General features: G+C 37.4%; 1 protein-coding gene and 1 pseudogene across 8 annotated transcripts in view; both read right to left on the bottom strand.

Moving 5' to 3' along the window:
- Positions 1 to 22,216, bottom strand: part of GAS2L3 (growth arrest specific 2 like 3) — a 52,894-nt gene that overhangs the window by 27,655 nt on the left and 3,023 nt on the right. For 3 of the 8 annotated variants that reach the window (XM_074007591.1, XM_015431427.4, XM_074007592.1), the window contains exons 2-4: positions 6,311 to 6,431; positions 5,718 to 5,794; positions 3,287 to 3,334 (exon numbers count right to left, since the gene is read on the bottom strand). In XM_074007591.1, the coding sequence (XP_073863692.1) occupies positions 3,287 to 3,304 (18 nt within the window). In that variant the 5' untranslated portion in view covers positions 3,305 to 3,334; positions 5,718 to 5,794; positions 6,311 to 6,431. Of the gene's footprint in view, positions 1 to 3,286; positions 3,335 to 4,206; positions 4,293 to 5,717; positions 5,795 to 6,310; positions 6,432 to 16,465; positions 16,513 to 22,216 lie in introns of those variants that run through there. The other 5 variants (XM_074007590.1, XM_005571994.5, XM_045365762.3 and 2 more) reach the window with 5 other exon arrangements.
- LOC141408085 (phosphatidylinositol N-acetylglucosaminyltransferase subunit A pseudogene) lies at positions 18,608 to 20,302 on the bottom strand (annotated as a pseudogene).

Genomic DNA, 22,216 nt, shown 5'->3' with positions numbered 1-22,216 from the left:
TTTCATTGTGGTTGTGTAGGAAGATGTCCTTGTTTTTGAGAAATACACACTAAAATATTCAGAGGTAATAGAGCATTAGAGTCGTCACTTCCTCTCAAATGGTTCAGGCAAACAAATTTCTCTGTACTACACTTAACTACTCTGTAGTCTGTGATGGCTTTAATTTTTTTTTAAAACCAAACTTTTAAAAAAGAACTGTAAGTAAAAGGAATACCAAGTGAATCTAGTCCTTTCTTGATTTTTAAATGTAGACCATTTTCCCCTTAAAATGTATTAAGTGTATTGAGGTTCATTTGAGACAAGTCTTACTATATCAGATAAAAAGTCATAGCAATTCTATAGGTAATGCACACAAATTGGTGGCGGGGAGCGGGGGAAACTACTTCCAATCTCCTATGTTGAGAAATAAAGAAGTTTTTTTTTAAACCCCAAGGCAAACAAAGAAAGTGAATAAACTCAAGAGGCATGCAGGGGTAGGGAAATCTAATAAAAAATAAAAAATAAAATAAAATAAAAGTAAATTTAAAAACCCTGTCAAAGACAAAAAAGAAATGTAAGTTATTTAAGGGATATTTATTTCAGGAATTAGGGTAGGGATTGGGAAATGAATTCCTAAATATATGAGGATCCTATGAATAGGAAAACGATATTATTTATTTCCCTGAATTCTCTTAAAATTATTTCCAAGGAAGTACAGTAACGCTTTACTAATTCTTCCCTTTATAAGCATATCTTATTTCTATTATAATCTTCGGACTCAATGTAATGCTTAGCACATAGTATTCAAACATATTTGTTCAATAATTGAGGAATAGATATTAGCAAATGACTCTGTACCATCAAAATCAAAATGTATCTTACAATCAATTGTATTTGACAGTCAATGGAATATGTTATTTGTCCATTAACCATCTGGTTGAGCTGAAAAAAAGCAGAGCAGATGTAAATGTTTGTCAAGGAAAGAAGAGCATAAATTAAGAGGGTGGTTTTTTAAATCATGTATGAAAATGGAGACGCTAACATTTTTTAAAAAGTCATTTTTACTTCTTGTCACATTAGAGAGAAGAGTACATGTTGGATTTTCCTATTATTGCAAGCAGACGACTTTAGTCATAACCTGGGCTAGTCAGTAGAAATTACTATTAAAAGTTAGACATTAACAAAAACTGCATGTATGAAGATGGTTCTCAAGCATGCTGAAAGCTGCCATATTGTCATTAAGAGATATTTAATTCATGGGTACTCTACAGATTAACTTAGGTACTTGCACTTGCTTACATTTAGGCAAAATATTATGCCTATGTACAAATGGGCCTTTTCACAGAGAGTGATTTCATAGCCTTTGTCAGATTTTCAAATGGGACTATGACCCCAGAAAGGTCATATACTATTGTCCATTGGCTTTTATACTATATGCTTTTATACTATATGTTTATATTTATACTATATGTTTATTTATTAATGTTTATTTATTAATCAGAATGAAGGACACAGATGAATGGCAAGAAATATCTTAAACTATTAAATTAGTAAGACGTCAATTAATAACAACTATTCACTGGATGTCTCCTCTCTGTAAGACAGTTAATAACCAAGTAACTGTCTAACATAATTGGCAGAGAAAGAGGTGGAAATCCTGGGAAGTCCTTACATTCAGCAGCAAAAACCTCCATGAGACATGTGAAGGGAGGATAGTCTTGGGAAAAAAAAAATCAATAAAGACAGACCTTGGAATCTGGATCAGAGAAGATTTTATGAAACCATTACACAAACTATGAAAGAATCTACCATGTTAACAAAATATAAATGTCCATTAGTGTAGAGATAAGGAAAAACATGGGCAATGTGGCAGCAATAAAAATACTCTATAAGGAATCAAGAAAATAAATGATAAGAAACTAATGACATTCCTGAGACTTGGATAAAAAGGGGATGAACAGAAGTAATCAGCTCACAAATGATTTTGAGTAATAACAGAGTTCTGAGCAAATGCCAGTGGATGTGAGAGGACCCAAAGGGGAAGAATAAGACCTTTTGAGAGACAGTCATGGACTCCCCAGTCCCAAAAGGAAAAGTATGATGGAACTCTATTTAGTAGAGTAGGAGATTATAGCTGCAGAGTATAGGAAGGTGGACAACAGGGTCACATGCAGGGCTGTTCTTCACCATTTGATAAATTCTCTTCTCTAGGCTGTCATCCACTGTTATGTTGACAAGAGAAAGGAAAGGAGAGAAGAGAAGAAAGATGAGGAGGAGGAAAGACTGACTGACTTTTATGACACAGGTACTATCTCCAGGTTTATATCTGGAAAACTGTATCATACCAAGGATACAACCAAACTTCTGACGTGCTTACAGGCAATATATATTCTAACAGTCCCTTTGCACATGTTATCTCATTGATTCCTCACATCTACCCTGCAAATTAATCACTGTTATCCTCACCATAGAGGTAAGGAAGCAGAGACTCGGAAGTAAGATAACTTGCCAGAATCTTGGAATCAAGGGGGCAAGAACTAGGATCACAACTGAAATCTAACTGATGCCAAGTTTTACTTCCCAAAGGAAATTTTATTATCAGTTGCTTGCTTCTTTCCAGGCAGACCTTCAATGTGACTTTTATTTTTAAGTTAATATTCAATCATGTTCTATTTATACAAAATAAAGAAAACCTAAAAAGTAAGAATAATATAGCAAACACCAACTCTGGAAATCATTCAAATATAAGGCAATTCTGGTTGTCTCATTACACCACCCAGCTTGCACCCCTCCACAGAAAAAAAAAAAACAAAACAAAAAAACAAAAAAAAACATTCTTTAAAACTTTAATGGCCAGTCATATACAGGCATTTATAGAGCACATGAACAACTATCTGAAATTTAAAAACATATATTTGTTTTCACTGAAAGCTCTTTTAACTGTAAATACATACTAAATTGTAATGAGGGGAAAACCACAAAATATTCCACCTCTTTTCCCACAGTGGTATAAATAACACAGACCTACCAACCCTAAGGTATTTTTACACTTGTTCTTAGCCAAAAGGCCAAGAAGAGATAATCCTAAGGTAATTTTGAATTTTACAAATATTCAGTATAAACAAAAGCTTAGAATTAAGTTTTTGAGAACTAAAAAGTTAAAATATAGTATTTCTGTTACTAAAATGTGACGCTTAAAAAAACTAGCACAGTAAGAACACTTTGTGATAATTTTATGTTTGCTAATTATTATAGTTCAATTATATTAATCTCATAATTTAAATATTTTTCCAAGAAAAAAACTTACTTGAATTGCAGGCTGCATAGTCACCTATGTTGAAATGAAATTTCTTTTCTGAAAAAAGAACAAAATATTAACATACAGTTAACAGTGGCAGTTTTGCTACTCCCCCAAACCCCCAAATTACAAGATTTAGGAATGTGTTTACTCGACTGCAAATACAAAACTTTCTCTTCTAGTTAGAATAGTCTGACTATAAGCGAATTCGTATCACTCCTTGCTTTTTACTTCATAAAGGACTACTCATTTGAAAAAGGAAAACCTGAAACAGACTTTAATATAATATGTATTTTCTGGCATTAGCATCAAAGTAATTCTTGAACCATCTGGACAGTTTTGAAAAAAAAATCAACAACAAAACTTAGCTCATAAAAAATCTCCCAGAATTTTATTTTCCCCTGTGAACATAATGTAAATATAAATGTTACAACAACTGATATTGAAATTGTCCTTTATCTGATTGTCATCAAAATCCTAACAGGTCATATGGACTTTGCATAAATTCACAAACTTGACTATAAGCTTATTCTGCTAATAAAGATAAACATCAATCTTAACTGTGAATGAAAATGCTCAATGCCTCCCCATAATAATTTTCCAAAGACAAAAAATAAACAGCAATTTTAGCTCCAAAGTAGTATTCTTGAAATCTACATGGAAAAAAATACTTTAATTCATTGAATTAGGTAAATACAATTCTTTCCTATATTTTCAAAGGGATAAAAGTGAAGAGTTTAAAAACATTCAACAGTATAGACTATAAAAACCTAGGATTTTTTATTGCTCATAGCAGCATAATAAGCTAGTCTATTTTTATTACAAACCACCTTTAAAATATTTTAAGAAAAAATATACAATAATTACAAAGCTAATGCTATTACTTTCCAAGAAAAAGTTATTTTTTCTCTAAGTTATATCAGACATACCTCATGCACAGTGTCAGCTATACATACCACTTTCCTTTCAGGAACATTCTTCTAGTACCAGAGTTGAACCTGAGCTAAACCATACTGAAAAGCCTAACATTATAATACATTTTCTTTGCAGGAAGGCAAAAGACAACAGAATGTCCTTTTTGATCCACCACAGCAAAAGGCCACCACAGCAAAAGGCCAAAGTACAAGTGAGCATTCCTAATGAGCTTGTTATGCTTCCCACGAGCTAATTCAGTGGGGAATACATTTTCCTTTAGCATAAATAATCCTTTGTCCGCAACAAAGATCCACTTCTCGGAAGTAAGAAGCTTCCAAGACCATTTTTTAAAAATGCAGCAAAGAAGCTGCTCCTATTAAAATGGAGTTCCACATAATCAGACAAGAGCTTTAACAGTTGGAGCTGCCAGCCCAAAACAAAAGAAAGCCTAAATTATAAGGCGTGTGCAAATCAAGAACAGTGACACATTCACAAAGAAGCTATCACAAGAATGTTTAGTCGTTGCACTTTTTATGGAAAATTCAACAAAATTAGTTTTATGAAAGAAATAAAGAATTTATGCACAATATTTGGTCACTTGAACTTTAGCAGGAGTCTTCACATACATTTTTAAAATCATTCTTCTTGCATAACAGAAAAAAATACTTTTAAGATGACAAAAATATAACCATCTGGATTAACTTTAAAAAAGAAATTCTTTAATAAATATATGCAGACAAGTTATTATGTATCTTCATACATGAACATGTGCTTTTCATTGATGAGATTTTATCAGTCAATCATCAATTAAGTAATGAGTACTCACTATGTAACAGATACTAAAAACCAGTCTTTGGTATTTTCTAGTCATTCACTATCATCTTTCCAAGATATTTTTGTGTCTCAGGCATTTATTCCCAAGAGTAGCTTCTTAGCCCCAGTCCCCGATCTGTACCTTGCTTCTCCTTCATTTTATTACCTATTTTCCTCTTTTCTATCATTCCCTAAAAATCTGTTTCATATAAATCAATTACACTGAACCAGTAACACTTCATTGTGCATCTTAATTAGCAACATATTGTCCTTATTTTTTGTTTTTGTCTTTCTGCCTTTTTGAAGGAGTCTATTTCAATTCTTTGCCAACTTGAGGAAGCCTTTTCCCTTAGATTTGGCGAGTGTGAAGGAAGACCTCTCATGTAACCAAGTCTAAACTACACTCTAAACCTGTTGGGAATCTTTCACAAGACACTCTTATGCATAGATCATACAAAGTTAGGAATACTATACTTTACTTTTAAAATCCGAGGAAAATGTTGGAAACACAGAATGTGCTCATCCATCTGAAATTTGATCAGAATTTGAGCCTAACCCACTCATCTTTAGATATTTTTTAAAAGTCATGAGGTACTCAAGATTATTTGTATTAAGGCTCTTCATTCTAATTTGACTTCAGATCATAATGGGATTAAAAACACCAACTAATGAACCGATCTTTCATCCCAAAGATATAGGCTCTGAAACTTATATATTTTCAATCCTTTCTCACGGTATACGGTATGATGGGGAGAATTCAAAGTGTCATGGCTCCAATCTGTTACAAATCTGAAGTCAACCAGGAAGAGTAGCAAACAAAAAAAAGCAAAGAAATAAGGTAAGTTTCTTCAGGAAAAAGAATAACATTAATTGCCATTGTGCCACATATCCATTCAGCACTCAGCCACCAGATTATCGCCAAGATACACAAGCTGCAAGGGTAGGATCAAGTTGATATCGCAGTTACCACCGAGGAAGAGAGAGGAAAATGACCCTGGGGAGGAATGCACAAGGGCCTTTCAACTGTACCAGTAAGATTTTATTGCAAGATAAGTGGTAAGAACAAAGATGTTATTATACTAGTCTGTATGCCTTTCTGTATGTCAAAATATTTCATCCTTTTCTAATGCTTCATTTAGAAAAATAGTTGAAGAATACATCCTTTCTGATTTACTCAGAAAAAAGTTTCTCAGCTTTAAAATTCTGAGTTAAATGTTTCCTAACTGCCTAATAAAGAAAATAGAAATACTATATCTATACCAATCATATTTCATGTATTTCTTAATGTGTACTAAAATAACTCACCATAAAGACAGCAATGGGGTAGTAGAAGGTATTGAACACATCTGATTTGAATTCCAGCTCCAGAAAATACTGGCTATATGACTTTGGAGTAGTTAACTTCTCTGAGCCTCAGTGTTCTGATCTGTAAAATGAGATATGACCATTTCCTTCTTATGGCTGCTGTAAAAATTATATGAGATGATACCTATAAAGTACCAGATACATAGTTAGCATTTAACAAATGAATTACAAATATGGTGATGAGACATAATTGTAGTTCATTTGATATAATTTATCTAATTAAAAAGAGATAAGAAAACAAAGCTAGTAATACTCAGATATCATTAAGCATAATTTGGAAAGCTTCTTTTACTAACACAAAAATAAATATAGTTATAAATGTGAGTAAAAGCTTTAAAATAAACACATCATAATCGACAGGATACTCAGATAAAAATTTGTGATTGACAACTCACTTTGCTAGAATAAATATTTAGGAATTTATTTAACATAGACCCTTCATTCCCTTCAACCTGTCTCCTCAATGTCCTCTCTATCAGTTATACTTATTTCTGGGGCTATTTAACTGTTTGCACTATAATCTTTTTTCATGTGGTATACACTCATTTATTTATTCACCTCCTTTACTGAACTAGACATCACAGGCAAGAGACACAGTGATGAACGTAAAAGACGTGTTACTGCCCTTGTGGAGCTAATACACCAGTTGAGAAGACTGAAAATAGCAAATACCTAAATGAATACATAATTTTTTTACTTTTATTTTTTATTTTTCTACAAGTTATTGGGGTACAGGTGGTATTTGGTCACGAGTAAGTTCTTTAGTGGTGATTTGTGAGATTTTGGTGCATCCATTACCCGAGCAGTATACACTACACCATATATATTTGTAGTCTTCTATCCCTCGCCCCCCTCCCACTCTTCCCCCCAAGTCCCCAAAGTCCATCACATCATTCTTATGCATTTGTGTCCTCATAGCATAGCTCCCACATATCAGTGAGAACACACAATGTCTGGTTTTCCATTCGTGAGTTACTTCACTTAGAATAATAGTCTTCAATCTCATCCAGGTCACTGCAAATGCTGTTAATTCATTCCTTTTTATGTCTGCATAGTATTCTATGATAGATATATTATATATATGAGGGGGAGCACAAGCAGTTTCTTTACTCATTGATTGATGGGTATTTGGGTTGTTTCCATGATTTTGCGATTGTGAATCGTGCTGCTATAAACATGCGTGTGCAAGTATCTTTTTCGACTAATGACTTCTTTTCCTCTGGGACTGCTGGATCAAAAGGTAGTTCTACTTTTAGTTCTTTAAGGAATCTCCACACTGTTTGCCATAGCATCTGTACTAGTTTACATTCCCAAGAGCAGTGTAGAAGTGTTCCTTGTTCACTGCATCCATGCCAACATCTACTGTTTTTTGATTTTTCGATTATGGCCATTCTTGCAGGAGTGGGGTGGTATTGCATTGTGGTTTTGATTATTTTCATTTCCCTGATCATTAGTGATGTTGGGCATTTTTTATTTTTGTTGGCCATTTTTTATCTTCTTTTGAGAATTGCCTATTCATGTCCTTAGCCCACTTTTTGATGGGATTGTTTTTCTTACTGATTTGAGTTCATTGTAGATTCTGGATATTAGTCCTTTGTCAGATGTACAGATTATGAAAATTTTCTCTCACTCTGTGGGTTGTTTACTCTGCTGACTGTTCCTTTTGCCATGCAAACTAAAAGCTCCTTAGTTTAATTAGGTTCCAGCTATTTATCTTTGTTTTATTGCATTTGCTTTTGGGTTCCTGTTCATTAAATCCTTGCCTAAGCCCACGTCTAGAAGGGTTTTTCCAATGTTATCTTCTAGAATTTTTATAGTTTCAGGTCTTAGGTTTAAATCCTTAATCCATCTGGAGCTGATTTTTGTATAAGGTGAGAGATGAGAATCCTACATGTGGCTAGTCAATTGTCCCAGCACCATTTGTTGAAAAGGGTGTCCTTTCCCCCACTTCATGTTTTTCTTTGCTTTGTCAAAGATCATTTGGCTGGAAGTATTTGGGTTTATTTCTGGGTTCTCTATTCTGTCCCATTACCTATGTGCCTATTTTTGTAGCTGTACCATGCTGTTATGGTGACATAGTATAGTATAGTTTGAAATCAGGTAGTGTGATGCCTCCACATTTGTTTTCTGTTTTGTTTTGTTTTTTTGCTTACTCTTGCTTTGGCTATGCGGGCTCTTTTTTGGTTCCAAATGAATTTTAGAATTATTTTTTCTAGGCCGGGTGTGGTGGCTCATGCCTGTATAATCCCTGCACTTTGGGAGGCCGAGGCAGACGGATCACAAGGTCAGGAGATCGAGACCATCCTGGCTAACACAGTGAAACCCCGTCTCTACCAAAAATACAAAAAACTAGCCAGGTGTGGTTGCAGGCGCCTGTAGTCCCAGCTACTCGGGAGGCTGAGGCAGGAGAAAGGCATGAACCCAGGAGGCGGAGCTTGCAGTGAGCCGAGATCACGCCACTGCACTCCAGCCTGGATGACAGAGCAAGACTCCATCTCAAAAAAAAAAGAACTGTTTTTTCTAATTCTGTGAAGAATGATGGTGATATTTCAATGGGGAATTTGTAGATTGCTTTTGGCAGTATGGTCATTTTCACAATATTGAGTCTACCCATCCGTGAGCATGGGATTTATTTCCATTTGTTCGTGTTGTCTATGATTTGTTTCAACAGTGTTTTGTAGTTTTCCTTGTAGAAGTCCTTGACTCCTTGGTTAGGTATATTCTTTTTTTTTTTTTCCAGCTATTATAAAAGGGGTTGAGTTCTTGATTTTATTATCTGCTTGGTTGCTGCTGGTGTATAGAAAAGCTACTGATTTGTGTACATTAAACTTGTATCCAGAAACCTTGCTGAATTGTTTTAATGTTGTCGGAAGTCAGGGACCCCAAATGGAGGGACCGGCTGGAGCCGTGGCAGAGGAACATAAATTGTGAATATTTCATGTTAATATGGACATTTATCAGTTCCCAAATAATACTTTTATAATTCCTTATGCCTGTCTTTACTTTAATCTCTTAATCCTGTTATCTTCGTAAGCTGAGGATGTACATCACCTCAGGACCACTGTGATAATTGTGTTAACTGTATAAATAGATTGTAAAATGTGTGTTTGAACAATATGAAATCAGTGCACCTTGAAAAGGAACAGAATAACGGCGATTTTTATGGAACAAGGGAAGACAACCATAAGGTCTAACTGCCCATGGGGTCGGGCAAAAACAGCCATATTTTTCTTCTTGCAGAGAGCCTATAAACGGATGTGGAAGTAGGAAAGATATCGCTAAATTATTTTCCTAGCAAGGAATATTAATATTAATACCCTGGAAACGAATGCGCTCCAAGGGGGAGGTCTATAAATGGCTGCTCTGGGAATGTCTGTCTTACGCGCTTGAGATAAGGACTGAGATATGCCCTGGTCTCCTGCAGAACCCTCAGGCTTACTAGGGTGGGGAAAAACTCCGCCCTGGTAAATTTGTGGTCAGACCGGTTCTCTGCTCTCGAACCCTGTTTTCTGTTGTTTAAGATGTTTATCAAGACAATACGTGCACCACTGAACATAGACCCTTATCAGTAGTTCTGCTTTTCCCCTTTGTCCTGTTCCCTCAGAAGTATGTGATCTTTGTTAGACCCTTATTAGTAGTTCTGCTTTTTGCCCTTGAAGCATGTGATCTTTGTACCTACTCCCTGTTCTTATACTCCCTCCCCTTTTGAAACCCTTAATAAAAACTTGCTGATCTGAGACTCAGGCGGGCATCATGGTCCTACCGATAAGTGATGTCACCCCCGGCAGCCCAGCTGTAAAATTCTTCTCTTTGTACTCTCTTTACTTCTCAGCCGGCCGACACTTATGTAAAATAGAAAGAATCTACCTTGAAATATTGGGGCAGGCGGGTTCCCCCAATATTTTATCTGTTCTAGGAGCTTTCTGGAGGAATCCTTAGGGTTTTCAAGGTAAACAATCATATCAGCAATCAGTAACAGTCTGACTTCCTCTTTACTGATTTGAATGCTCTTTATTTCTTTTTTTTTTTTTTTTTGAGATGGAGCCTTGCTCTGTTGCCCAGGCTGGAGTGCAGTGGTGTGATCTCAGCTCACTGCAAGCTCCGCCTCCTGGGTTCCAGCCATTCTCCTGCCTCAGCCTCCCGAGTAGCTGGGACTACAAGTGCCCGCCACCACACCCGGCTAGTTTTTTGTATTTTTAGTAGAGACGGGTTTTCACCATGTTAGCCAGGATGGTCTTGATCTCCTGACCTCATGATCCACCGGCCTTGGCCTCCCAAAATGCTGGGATTACAGGCATGAGCCACCATGCTCAGCCTGGATGCCCTTTATTTCTTTCTCTTGTCTCACTACTCTGGATAGGACTTCCAGTGCTATGTTGAAGAGAAGTGGTCAGAGTGGGCATCCTTGTCTTGTTCTAGTTCTCAGAGGGAATGCTTTCAACTTTTCCCCATTCAGCATCACATTGGATGTGGGTTTGTCATAGATGGCTTTTATTATATTAAGGTATGCCCCTTGTATGAAGATTTTGCTGAGAGTTTTAATCATAAAGGGATGCTGGATTTTGCCTAATGCTTTTTCTCCTCCATCTACTGAAATGATCATGTGATTTTTGCTTTTAATTCTGTTTATGTGTTGTATCACATTTACTGACTTGCATATGTTAAACCATCCCTGTGTCCCTGGTATGAAACCCACTTGACCATGGTGGTTTATCTTTTTGATATGTTGTTGGATTCAGTTAGCTAGTATTTTGTCAAGGATTTTAGTGTCTATGTTTGTCAAGGATATCGGTCTGTAGTTTTCTTTTTTGGTTATGTCCTTTCCTGGATTTGGTATTAGGGTGATGCTGGCTTCATAGAATGAGTTGGGAAGGGTTCCTTCCTTCTCTATCTTGTGGAATTCTGTCAAAAGGATTGGTACCAATTCTTCTTTGAATGTCTGGTAGAGTTCTGCTGTGAATCCATCTGGACCTGGACTTCTTTTTTGTTGGTAATTTCTTAATTACCATTTAAATCTCACTGTTACTGGTCTGTTCAGGGTATCTAATTCTTTCTGTTTTAAGCTAGGAGGATTGTATTTTTCCAGTAATGTATCCATCTCTTCTAGGTTTTCTAGTTTATGTGCATAAAAGTGTTCACAGTAGCCTTGAATGATCTTTTGTACTTCAGTGTTGCCAGTTGTAATATCTCCTGTTTTGTTTCTTAGTGAGGTTATTTGGATTTTTTCTCTTTTCTTGATTAATCTTGCTAATGGTCTATCAATTTTATTTATTTATCTTTTCAAAGAACCAGCTTTTTGTTTCATTCATCTTTTGTAATTTTTGTTTCAATTTCATTTGGTTCTGCTACGATCTTGGTTATTTTCTTTCTTCTGCTGGGTTTGGGTTTGGTTTGTTCTTGTTTCTCTAGTTCCTTGAGGTGTGACCTTAGAGTATCAGCTTGTGCTCTTTCAGTCTTTTTGATATACACGTTTAGGGCTATGAATTTTCCTCTTAGCACCACCTTTGCTGTATCCCAGAGGTTTTGATAGGTTGTGTCACTACTGTTGTTCAGTTCAAATAACATTTAAATTTCCATCTTGATTCGTTTTTGACCCAATGCTCATTCAGGAGCAGGCTATTGAGTTTCCATGTGTTTACATAGTTTTGAAGGTTCCTTTTGGAGTTGATTTCTAGTTTTATTCCACTGTGGTCTGACAGAGTGCTTGATATAATTTCAATTTTCTTAAATTTATTGAGGCTCGTTTTATGCCCTACTATATGGTCTATCTTGGAGAAAGCTCCATGCACTGTTGAACAGAATGTGTATTCTGTCTGCTGTTGTTGGATGAAATGTTCTGTATATATTTGTTAAGTCCATTTGTCCCAAGGTATACTTTAAATCCATTGTTTGTTGGTTGATTTTCTGTCTTGATGACCTGTCTAGTGCTGTCAGTGGTTTATTGAAGTCCCTCACTAGGTATTATCCTAAATGCAATGGAAGCCACGAATGAATTTTAACTAAGAGAGTAGTGACATGATCTAATTCACAGTTTTAAAAGAAATCTGAGGAAGAGAGAGAAATAGCGGAGTGAAACAGTGACATGTTTAACAGAGAAAAGGGGAGAAAAGTGGATGAAGATGTAGGAAAAAGAACTAGGGGAAACAGTGAGAAAAGGAGAAACAAGTAGGGATAGAAAAGGTGAGAGCCAAAGAAACAATGTATAAGAAATGAGATGGGAGAGTAGTGTGGAAGAGGGAAGAGTCCACTGCAGTAGTTCAGTGACAAACAATGGTGACCGAGTTAGAATCTAACAGTCTCCACTGGAAAGAAGGAGATGAATCTGACATATATTTGGAGTTAGGAACAAACGGATTTGGCAGTTGTCAGAGATGATGTGATAAAGGAGAGGAACGTAACAGCAAAGTGTCAAGAACAACTCCTGAGTTTCAGGTTTAGGGAATTTGATCAGAGACAGAGGCAGCATTTACTGAGATGAGGGTGAAGTGAAGCAGGACACACAGCATACATGGGTCAAGAGTGCTGTGTTGGCTGGGTGCAGTGGCTCATGCCTGTAATCCCAGCACTTTGGGAGGCTGAGGTGGGTGGATGATGAGGTCAGGAGTTCAAGACCAACCTAGCCAACACGGTGAAACCCCATCTCTACTAAAAATACAAAAATTAGCCAGACGTGGTGGTGGGCACCTGCAATCCCAGCTACTTGGGAGGCTGAGATAGGAGAATTGCTTGAACCCAGGAGGTGGAGGCTGCAGTGAGCCAAGATTGCTCCACTGGACTCCAACCTGGGTGACAGAGCAAGACTCAGGACTCCATCTTGGGGGGCAAAAAAAAAAAGAGTGCTATGTTTTGGTTATGTTTGTTTCAGGAAGGCTTTAAAAACATTCAAGTAGCGCCAGGCACAGTGGCTCACACCTGTAATCCCAGCACTTTGGGAGGCCGAATCAGGTGGATCACAAGCTCAGGAGATCGAGACCATCCTGTCTAACACAGTGAAACCCCGTCTCTACTAAAAATACCCAAAAAAAATTAGGCAGGCATGGTGGCAAGTGCCTGTAGTCCCAGCTACTTGGGAGGCTGAGGCAGGAGAATGGCGTGAACCCAGGAGGCAGAGCTTGCAGTGAGCCAAGATTGCGCCACTGCATTCCAGCCCGGGCAACAGTGGGAGACTCCCTCTCAAAAAAAAAAAAAAAGAAAGGAAAAAAAAAATCATTCAAGTAGGGGCCAGGCACAGTGGCTTACGCCTGTAATCCCAGCACTTTGGGAGGTCAAGGCAGGCAGATCACCAAGTCAAGAAATCAAGACCATCCCGGCCAACATGATGAAACCCTGTCTCTACTAAAAATACAAAATTTAGCTGGGCGCGGCTGCGGCACCCGTAGTCCCAGCTCCTCGGGAGGCTGAGGCAGAAGAATTGCTTGAACCTGGGAGGCAGAAGTTGCAGTGAGCCGAGATTATACCACTGCAATCCAGCCTGGGTGACAGAATGAGACTCTGTCTGAAAAAAAAAAAGACATTCAAGTAGGAATGTCGGGTAGGCAGTTGGAAATATGAATCTAGAACTAAGAAAAAAATTCAGGAGGAGATAAAAATTGTCAGCAAGTACTTGGGAGTTAAAGCCATTGGAAAGAATGAAATCATCTGAGGGACATGGAGAAGGAAGTGACAAGGGACTAAGAACAAGACCTGTGAAAATCCAACATTTACACTTCGAAGGAGTCGGCAAAGGAGACAGAGAATAAACAGTTGGGAGAACTGCTTCATGATCTTAACTAATCTAGGCTTTATAACTTTTTTGATTCATCTCTTTCTAGTAGCCCTTCCTGATTGGCCTGAATTAATTCTGATTATATCTTTAGCTCTTGAATTCACATTTCTCCCTATTACTTGCCTATGTGGTGCTTTTTACTATTTTGAGCTATTCCTGTATACTGCTTAGCCAAGCGTAAGTTTTCCTGGATTGCTATTGGAAATAGTGTTGATAGAAGTATTCAAAGCCTGGAGTTTAGGAAACATTTCTGGAGTTTAGGAGAAACTTTTGTAGGAGAAATGTTAAAAATGTGAAAATCCCTAGAAAAACTGATTGTTTCCCTTCTCCACAATGTTTCTGCTATAGATGAAATGTGACAGTAAAGTTTAGAAGCAGCCACATAGTGAATGGCATCTTCTGGGGACCTTTTTGATATCATTTATTATTTCTTAGTATTATTTATATGACCTGAATTGATACATAATTTTGCCTCTCACCCAACATGTTCCAGGTAAAATACGTACAGTGATTATGGTCAAGGTACCAGCAGGTCAAGTGAGCTGCCTGATATACCAGAGGAATTACTAGGAAAAAAAAATGACAGCTGGGCACGGTGGCTTACGCCTGTAATCCCAGCACTTTGAGAGGCCAAGGCAGGTGGATCATGAGATCAGGAGATCAAGACCATCCTGGCTAACACAGTGAAGCCCCATCTCTGCTAAAAATACAAAAAAAAAAAAAATTAGTCGGCATGGTGGCAAACACCTGTAGTCCCAGCTACTAGGGAGGCTGAGATAGGAGAATCGCTTGAACCCAGGAGGCAGAGGTTGCAGTGAGCCGAGGTCGCGCCAGCCTGGGTGACACAGTGAGACTCTGTTTCAAATAAATAAATAAATGACTAAGGTTGCTGTGTAGGCAGAGGTTCCAAGTTAACAGGACAACAGCTCTGCCAAGGGGCAAGGATTCTGATAAATAAGCTACTCAGGAATTCATACAACCGCCCCAGTGGACATAAACATTTTTACATCTTAAATAAACTCCATGTGTGGTAGACAGAATAATGGCTCTCAAAGTTATCTATATCCTAATCCTCAGAACCTGTGAATATGTGACCTTACAAGGCAAATGGGGCCTTTTAGATTAATTAAGAATCTTGAGATGGGAGATTTTCCTGGTGGACCCACTGCAGTCCAGTAGCTCCTGTAAGAGGGATGCAGAGCTGCTCTGCCTATGGAGTAGTCATTCTTTATTCCTTTACTTTCTTAATAAATTTTCTTTTGCTTTCCTCTATGGACTTGTCCTAAATTCTTTCTTGCATGAGATCCAAGAACCCTCTCTTGGGGGTAAAGAAAAACAAGAGGGATGCACAAAGGTCAGACTCACTGAAGGTGATGTGAGGCCAGCTGCAGAGAGATAGGAAGAGAAGTCATGATGGAAGAGCATCAGAGAGAGATCTGAGGTGCTACGCTACAGGCTGTGAAGATGGAGGAGGGAGCCAAGGAATATGCAGGTGTCAGTGGAAACTGGGAAAGGAACTCTCCCTTAGAGGCTTCAAACCCAGCACAACCCTGTCAGCACCTTTTAGTGCTGAAAGACCCTGAGTTCTGACTGCTAAACCATAAGATAATGAATTTGTGTTGTCTTAAACCACTAAATTTGTAGTAATTTGTTATAGCCATAACTAGAAGCTGATACACATCTGTTTTTTGTTTTTTTCTTTTTTTCTTTTTCTTTTTTTTTTTTTTTGTCATTCTGGGTCTTTATTTTTGGACATGTAGCATGTTTTAACAAATTAGTTTGTCATGGGCAACCTTTGAAACATCAAAAGAAATATATTTTTCATAAATTCCTTGTCAGTGTAAATTAACTTTCAAATCAATGTAAGTAGCAGGGTAGAACAATGTGTTTCCAAATACTGACCAGTGTAACACTGAGTTACAATTAAGGTATCTGTCAGGCCTCGGAGCCCAAGCTAAGCCATCATATATCCCCTGTGACCTGCACTTATACATCCAGATGGCCTGAAGCAACTGAAGAACCACAAAAGAAGTGAAAATAGCCGGTTCCTGCCTTAACTGATGACATTCCACCATTGTGATTTGTTCCTGCCCCACCCTAACTGATCAATTGACCTTGTGACATTCCTTCTGGACAATGAGTCTCAGAAGTTCCCCACCAAGCACCTTGTAACCCACGCCCCTGCCCACAAGGGAAAAACCGCCTTTGACTGTAATTTTCCACTACCTACCCAAATCCGACAAAACTGCCCCACCCTTATCTCCTTTTGCTGACTCCTTTTTCAGACTCAGTCAGCCTGCACCCAATGATTAAAAAGGTTTACTGCTTACACAAAGCCTGTTTGGTGGTCTCTTCACATGGACACGTGTGACAGTATCTAGGAAAGTTGAAAATTAAGATTTATGTAAAACAAATTTACTTCCATTTGTTTTCTTTAAAAAAAAAAAAAAGATTTTAATTTGCAAGTTATATATTTTACATGCAAAGGCAGCTAACTTTAAATCTCATTTCCATCTCAAATAAATGACAATTTAAGAATTAAATGACAATTTTTAAAAATTAAGCAAAAAATAAGGAAAAAATGGTGGTGTGCCTTTAAAACCTGTTGAGTAGAATAAATAAAAACCAAATGTTATAGTTTCTCACTTTACCATGAATATTAGGAGTGTTATTTCATGTTTATATGTGAGTTCCTATGCATAAAAATCTCAGTAAGACTGATTTAGATCAGTCTATTTTTCTCCAACAAAAGAACTCCTTAACTTCTAGATATTAAAAACTGCACTCTTGCTTTTGCATTTTACTGCAAACAAAACACAAATATATTTCATTTTACATCAGTACAACCAGACAAAAGTACAAAAGTACTTCATGTACTTTTACATCAGTACAAAAAGACATGTTACTTTTTAAAAAGTAGTAAGTTTTGTGAATTTTGTCATTTTTTAAAATCCTACACAGAACCACAATACTGACGGAATCTATCTAGTGCACCCACAAGTGCCTCCTTGTTTTGATTTCACAGTCCTTTTCTCACAAAAACCTTAAAAGTTCAAAGAATAATACACACCATGTGGACAGTCTGGGGTTAAAAAACCCATGGCTCTGGGCAACAACAATTACAGTTAATAATATCCACCCACAAAGACTGTGTTCTTAAAACTTTCAGACTTGGTTTGCTGTAAATAAAACATTATGAAATAAAGTCTTTTGCACACTGACAACACTTATCAGACATCAGCAAGGCCACAGCAAAGGAGAGTGACTTACATTAAAAGGACAGGGTAGCAGCTGGTTTTGGGATGGCACACCTCGTACATTCTGCTCAGAAAACACGAAGGCTTTTACAGAAAACTTAATTATGGAGAGTTTCTCTGCACTATCAACAGTGATATCAGTCCCTAGTATTTAAAAAGCAAAAAATATCTTCATAAACACAACTGAAGATGAAGGCTCTACCTAGAAGAATGCATAGAACAGAACCAAAGAAGTACTAGTGGTGTGTCGGTGATTTTTTTCCTGGCATTAACTGGCATGAGCATTTTTGGCATGTTGGATATTTATCTTATATCAACCATAACTAGGATGAAGAAAGCCATTTGAATGATGAAGAGTGAATGCGCTTCTGGTCCTTAACGGCAGGAAGCATCTAGTTCAACATTCCATACACAGCAGGTGCTCAAAATGTGCTGGTAACTGATGGTATCTTACTCAAGGAATCTGTTAATTATATGTTAACAACTACTGAGTGAACCTAATAAATGTTTAAAGGCATGACTTAGATTTCTAATAAATGTATATAAACATGACTTAACATAGTTCATATAGTTGTTGTACTTCCCTAAAGAAAACTTGTAAACATCTAGTGAGTGTCTAACTAATGGTATAACATTAAAAACTGGCCCCCAAAAATGCCCAGGGAACGTCTGGCCCTTCAGCACCCAAAGCTCTCAAAATATAACATTAAAACATCTCTGCTGCCCGGGGGCGGTGGCTCACGACTGTAATCCCAGCGCTTTGGAAGGCCAAGGTGGGCAGATCACGAGGTCAGGAGATAGACACCATCCTGGCTAACACAGTGAAACTCCATCTCTACTAAAATTACAAAAAGTTAGCCCGGCATGGTGGCGTGTGCCTTTAGTCCCAGCTACTCCGGAGGCTGAGGCAGGAGAATGGCTGGAACCTGGGAGGCGGAGCTTGCAGTGAGCTGAGATCATGCCACTGCACTCCAGCCTGGGCGACAGAGCAAGAATCTGTGTCAAAAAAAAACAAAAAACAAAAAACAAAAAACAAAACACAAAAAACATCTCTGCTACAGGGATTTCAGTAGTCTGAAAATTTTCATACCTGAATAGTTTAAATGTTCTCTGCTACATTTTAAATAAGTGCAAGGCTTCTATACTCAGGAATTGCCTAAGTTTTTATCTTTCCTCAAAAGAAAACATTGAATGACACAGAAGTAGAATCACTTACTAAATTAACTTATAAAAAACTAATAAAAAACAAAAGCCCCCTCAAAGCAAGGTTATTTTCCATAGTCTTAATACAACTATTACAAATGTTTAAAATCTTACAATGTAGGCTCTCTTCTACCTGGTTTTAGATATCTTAATATTCTCATCCCCTCTTTTACTGTGAGAACATGTATGAGTCCAGGCACCCCATGGCACAGCGGCATCTATTCCAGTATCAATGATAGAATCTGTAGTCATCCATCTCAAGAAAATAAGGAAGAGGAAGTTGAAAACAGCCTATAAAGCAAAGATGTAGCCTGTTACTGGTCCACAGTGAAAAGTAAGTCTGTCCAGTTGTTTGTCCATTGGCAACACAGATTCCACCGATACTCGGTCATACACTTTCTCAGTTCTCTCCACAACATTCCTCCAGGTGTAGAAAGTCTTTACTATGTTATGGATATTTTCTGGAGCCAGCAATGCCCGACTTCAGTTGGAAAATAGCTTTTTCCAATCCCTCACACAAAGATTTTACTGAAGTTTCTCATAAAATAGTAAGATTTTCTGGAAGCACCTCAGGAATTCCACCAACCCTTGGTACTTACAACCTGTAAACCACAACTGGCTGCTTCCACAATCGCCATGTAGAATGCTTCAGTAAGGGAGGTATTAAGGAAAATATGTCCTTGAACCAAGACATTGCTAACATTCTTGTGTTCTAAAGCTCCCAAAAGATGCACCCTGTCGTGCAACTGGTATCTTTCTGGAACTTCTTGCAAAATGATTCTCCTTGGTCCCTCTCCTCCAATTATGAAATTTAAATCTGAACATCTCTGACAGAGTTTGGGTATTATAACACTAAGCAAATTGGTTCCTTTTCTGTAAACAAGTCTGCTGACAACAATAGTTACACTATCATGCCTTCTAAATGGGTCTGGAGTGAAGTCAGTAGGATCTATAGCATTAGGAATGACAGACAGTATTTCAGGAATCGGTGCTGCTCATAGTATGGTATTTTCCTTACTAGTATAAGAAACGCAAATGATATGGCTTATGTCACAAAGAGACACAGAAGTTTGTTTGTAAGCACTGAGCTGACCTTAGCAAATCCAGAAAGGGAATGGTCTGTGAAGATTGTTTGAAGCCCCACTGTCTTCGCATGGAAGAGAACATCATGGGTCATGGCAGAAAATGAACTATGTGAATGGATTATTGTGACTCTCTCCCGAACAAATATGTACTTGAGCAATGGCAGACTGTGAAAGAGGGTCATGGCCATAGACTGGTTATACATGATTTTCAGAGGCAAGTAATAGACTTTGAGGTCATTAGTGAGGTAACTGATGCCTTTTCGATTTCCATAAGCATGAATCACAATTATAACCTTATGCCCTCTTCCAATCGGGCACTGACAGAGCTGGTAAATGTGGCTTTCCACACCTTCCATATTTGGGTAGAAAAAGTCAGATGCCATACATATATTATGGGTACGGGTTCTACGTGGGTAAAGACTTCCAGGGCTAACCCGAGAGAGTGTAGCTGAGGGAGGCTGGCCATGCCCACTTTCTCCTTTATATGCCATGCTGAGATGGTTTAGGCATCAGTTCTTAGAGCAACCCAGTTAAGAGATGTGTCCTCTATTACCAGCGAGTTCCATGGCCACCTGTGTCCAGACCTCCCGCAGCTGCCGCTAATACACATCCTAAGTGAAGAAGGAAGATTTGCCAAGAGTGTCTGTCAGGACATTTGACCTAGAGAAAGTAATATGTATCCAAAATATGATATACAATTAGAAGATGCAGCAAACCTCATCTGTTGAAATAATGAAGAGCACCAGCTATATAAAGCATGCAAAAGAAAAAAAAAAAACTGATAGGTTAAACCTCCTGCAAGTGCTTTGTATTTACTATCATCCTCCTCCTCATCAAATGGTCCTGCCTTTGTACATCTATCATTCATCCATCCATTCATTCATTTATATGTTTACAGAGGCTGCCTGTGTTTACCATCTCAGGGAACACCATTAATATTCACTAAGTTACCAGGACATTCTTAATTCCCTCCTCTCTCATACCTCCACCTGCTCCATCTTTTCTCAGCCAGAACAGTGACCATATCGTTGCTTCTACCTCTAAATTTTCTCAATACCTACAGCCACTCCTCTAGTTCAAGCCACATCATCTTTCTCCAGGTTTACTGAAACAGTCACCTTTTCTCCAGCCTTGCAACCCTGTTCTTCATGAACCGCAGCCAGAGTGATTTTTCACAACTCTGATCCGAGGGCATTTTACTACTACCCTGCTTAAAACCCTCAATGGTTGTCCAGTGTTTTCAGGATAAAGACCAAACTCCTCAACCAAGCTAACAAAGGTTTGTAGGATCCCCACCAGCCCTGTCTCTTGACTCTTATACTTCAGCTTTAGTGAACTTTTTAAAGATCCTCCTGAGCACCATGCTTTCACCTCTAGGTCTTCGCACTTGCTGATCCATCTATGCTCTTCTTGCACCTCTTTTCCAGACTCACCCTTACCTGTCCAGATTCTATTCCTCCAAAGTCTTCCCTGAATCATCATCCCAATTTAGGGATATAGCAATATTACATGCTTCTATTTTGCTGCACTCTATACTTTTAAAAATAAGATCCTTAAGGTGGTTAACAGTCTTCATTTATTCTATGTCACTATAGAAATCAGAGTTAAAATTAGTACTAGAATTACTCCTAAATGCAATAGATGCTTCTATTGCAGATAGAGTTTTAAGAGAAAAAAAAGTTTACAGTTTAATAAAACATTACATGCTATTTGAAAAATATAGACTTTGTTGAGAATCTTTTTTTATTTGAAATTTTCCTTTTGAAATGTTTGGCAGAGATCCAACCCGAATAACTTAATTTTATATTAGATATAATTTTTAGTTTGTCAAAAATTTTGTGGTATACAATTTTTTTTAATGAACTTAAGATCAGTTTGCCTTTACACATGATAGATTAAAAGAATGTATGGGAACATACATAAACACTAACATAAAAAATAAAAAACTAAGAACAATATCTAACTATCCATTAACAGGGAACTGCTCAAATAACTCATGGGACATCCATACAGTAGACTAATTTAACCACTTCAAAGAATAAGATAGAGCTATAGGTACTGATATGAAAAGATGTGTACTTTGTTGTGTGAACAAAAGCAACCTGTGTAACAGTATACGTAATGTTACTGGGATCACAGAGCTTTTCAAAATTATGTGTGTGTGTAACAAAGAAGACATGCTGAACATAAAACATTTTTTTCAACAGCTAACTATCTATATAAAGTGAGCCCTTCACCATAGCTAATATTATACTTTCTTAGAGAAACATTTATGTTGTATGACAGTAGGCAGAAATCTCTATGAGTCACCACTTCAGCAATACCCAGCACATGACTAATGGTCATAATACTAAAAATTCTAGGATGCTTACAGAGGCAAAGATGACATTACATTTAGTAATCTGCTACATTTTATTACATTCTAGTTTTTTGGAAATTTGTAACACACTTATGAAATACATGGTGGCTTTCTGTTAACGAAAACACCCTACCTACTCTGTAACAATGTAATCAAATGAAAACACTTTGAGTTTTT

The sequence above is a fragment of the Macaca fascicularis genome, chromosome 11 (assembly GCF_037993035.2).
Source record: "Macaca fascicularis isolate 582-1 chromosome 11, T2T-MFA8v1.1".
In the NCBI taxonomy this organism is placed as follows: Eukaryota; Metazoa; Chordata; class Mammalia; order Primates; family Cercopithecidae; genus Macaca; species Macaca fascicularis.
Note: the sequence above shows the minus strand (reverse complement) of the source record. Positions and strands in the feature narration are given on the sequence as shown.